Consider the following 3,218-nt stretch of genomic DNA (forward strand, 5'->3'; position numbering starts at 1 on the left):
ATTATTTATATTATTATAAAATTGTATCATTTTGTCAGTATTTTTCAAATATTAATATTTAAAAGAATATATTATATAATTAAAAAAATATACATAAAAAATTAAAAATTAATTATAAAATAAATATTTTATATTTTGAAAAAATCTTAATAATAAAAAACTATAATAATCACAATCTTAAAAAATAAAAAAAATGCTCTAATATAATCATTTCATTCCTACGCCTTAATTTAAAGAATTTGTAGAAAAATTTAAGCCTAAACAAAGGTCTTAATATTAACAAATTTTCATTTTAAAATCACCATTAGACATTCCAATAATTTAAAAGCCTAACATTTAAAACAATATATAATAAACAGAAAAATAAATTGATCGAAAATCAAATAGCAGTAATCATAATAATGAGAAAATATAAAATCAATAAATATAAATTAAATAGAAAAAAAATGAATAAAATATAGAAAATATATCTTAATAAAAATAAAAATTTAAAAGATATGAATAGAAATTATTAAAAAGTCAAAAAATTAATTATAAAAAAGATGATAGATACGAATTTGATGAAAAATTTAAAAAGCTTTATATAAAAAATAATAAAAAATAAAAATAGGAAAAAACTATAAAAAATAACAATAAAATTTAAAATAAATAGTTGATTAAAAATAAATAATTTCAATTTTCTGATTATTGGACAAAAGAAGATATTGAAAAAGCAATAACATAAAAAAAAGCTTACTAAGTTATAATATATATATATATATATATATATATATATATATTTATATATATATTTATATATATTTATATAGGGAACATTTATATCTAATGAAAAGAATAGTATATTAGCAAAAATAAGATGTGAAGATTTTAACAATTTGATTTATATAAATAGTTTAAGAGATTAAAATCGTGCCTTAAATAGCCAAAAAGTTGGATTTGTCATATATGAGGATTTAAAGAAACCAAAAGAAAAAAATGATTATAAAAATTTACATCTAAATAAAAATTTAAAAATAAAATAAAAAAATAATAACAATGAATGGGAAACTTAATCAGAATCAATAGAAGATAAAGAATAAATTGAAGATACCTAGTCTAAAAGACGACTAGTTGGTAAAGTTGTTTACATATTTAATGACTAAATAGTAGATTAAAACGTTTTTATAGGCACATTGTAATAATAAAGGGACGGTAAAATGCTATTTTTACCAAACAATAACCGATATCCTAGAATGATACCTATATTAGGTGATAATATAAAAAAATTCTAAGGCCAAATAAAAGATTTTTATGTAAAAGGAACTTTAAAAAATTGGGAAAGAAATCAATAAAATCCTACTATTTTATGCGAAGACATATTAGGTTCTATAGGTGACATAGAAATAGAATGCAGAGCACTTTTAGAAGAAAACCAAATAATAAGTGATGATTTTTCAATAAAAACGAAAGAATATTTAGATAAAAAAGTAAATGAATAAGAAGAAATAATACCAAAAGAAGAACGAAAAAAAAGATTAGATTTAACAAAAGAAATAATTTTTACAATAGATCCGGTTGATGCTAGAGATTTAGATGATGCTTTAAGTATTAAATTAATTGAAAAAAATAAAATAGTGGAAATAGGTGTACATATTGCTGATGTAAGTTTTTTTGTAAAAGAAGGTTCACCGGTTGATTTAGATGCTTAATTAAGAACTACATCTGTTTATTTAGTACATAGAGTAAGTCTATTATTATAATAATAAAATAAAATATATATATATATATGTATATATATATATATATATATATATATATATATATATATTTATTTGTAAGGTTATAACTATGTTACCAAGGATACTTTGCGATAATTTATGTAGTTTAAATTCTAATGCTGAAAGATTAGCTTTTTCAGTGTTTTTTTAAATGGATTTTTAAGGGAATCTAATTTAAGATTTTAAACCTATTTTTGTTAAAAGTATTATAAATTCATGTTCTAAGTTTTCTTATGACACAGTATAGAAGATAATTGATGGAGAAATTTAAAATTATTCGTAAATTATAATTTAATTATATATCAATAAATATATTATAAATAGATAATTACCAGAATAAAATAAAGTACGAGAAGGTATTAACGGAGATGAAATGTTTGAAAAAATACTTTTATTAAGTAAAATTGGTATGGAAAAAAGAAAAAGAAGAACTGAAAATGGCGTTTTAACAATCGAAAATAGCAAAAAGCGTTTTTGTTTGGATCCAAACACTCTATTTCCTTAATCTTATACAATAGAAGTACGTAAAGAAGCAAATTTTATTGTTGAGGAATTTATGCTTTTAGCAAATTAACTTGTAGGTAAAAAAATAGTTGAGAGTTGTGAAGAAATAAGTGTTTTGAGACGACATGAATATCCTCAGGAAAAAAAACAAGAGAGATTTAATGATACACTTGAAAAACTAAAATTATAAAAAATTTAATTTAAAAACTTAAATTAATTAATAAACTTCTTAAAAGAAATTTAATAAAATGAAAATATTTCTGAACAAAAGAAAATTTTTTTAAAAAAATAACTTTTCTTAATCCTAGAACCTGCGTAATATTTTATAGCTAATTTATTAGAAAAAGACTAATGGAAACATTTTGCTCTTAATTTTGATGTTTATACTCATTTTACATCTCCAATTAGAAGATATCCGGATCTTATTGTACATAGAGTACTTGAGTAAGTGCTTTTACATGAAAAAGAGGCTAAAAATTATGTCAATAGATAAAATATTGTTAATATTTTGTAAGATTGTAATATTAAAAAGTATAAAGCCAAAAAAGTTTCGGAAGGATGTTAAAAAGTATAATTTTTATTTTCTTTTTTTAATTTATTTGCATTTATTATTTTAGATTTTCCTTTGTCTTTATCTTAAAAAAAATCCTGTAAAAGTATAAGGAATGATAACTACATTTGGAATTCTTAATTTCAATATTTTTGTACCTGATTATGATCTTTAATATGTATTTTTTTTATTTATATATGTATCGAAATATTTATAAATTATTTAGACAATTCATTTTTAAGATTTAAAATGTATCAAATCAAAAAAAATTGAATATTTGGAAAATAAAGAAAAAATACTTACTTTTAGTTTTAAAACTGAAGAAATGAAAAAAGAATAAATAGTTGATTTAAAAGTATATTTAATTTAAAAAAATAAAAAATAAAAAATATAATAAAGGAATTTTA

At 19.1% G+C, this 3,218-nt stretch overlaps 1 protein-coding gene across 1 annotated transcript, besides 5 other annotated features; it reads left to right on the forward strand. All coding sequences in view use genetic code 6, as the record gives it.

The window, feature by feature from the left end:
* The first annotated feature begins 48 nt into the window (after positions 1–48).
* Positions 49–92: a microsatellite.
* Positions 93–245: 153 nt separating this feature from the next.
* Positions 246–2,989, forward strand: IMG5_159590 (rnb family protein, putative; the record flags this gene model as incomplete). Its single annotated transcript, XM_004030453.1, has 3 exons — positions 246–739; positions 810–1,721; positions 1,819–2,989. Coding segments are annotated over 3 exons (2,559 nt in total), but the record flags the coding sequence as incomplete, so codon positions are not given.
* Positions 742–808: a microsatellite.
* Positions 1,055–1,089: a microsatellite.
* Positions 1,752–1,807: a microsatellite.
* Positions 2,435–2,477: a microsatellite.
* Positions 2,990–3,218: the final 229 nt, after the last annotated feature.

This window comes from Ichthyophthirius multifiliis (assembly GCF_000220395.1).
Source record: "Ichthyophthirius multifiliis unplaced genomic scaffold scaff_1120509251207, whole genome shotgun sequence".
In the NCBI taxonomy this organism is placed as follows: Eukaryota; Ciliophora; class Oligohymenophorea; order Hymenostomatida; genus Ichthyophthirius; species Ichthyophthirius multifiliis.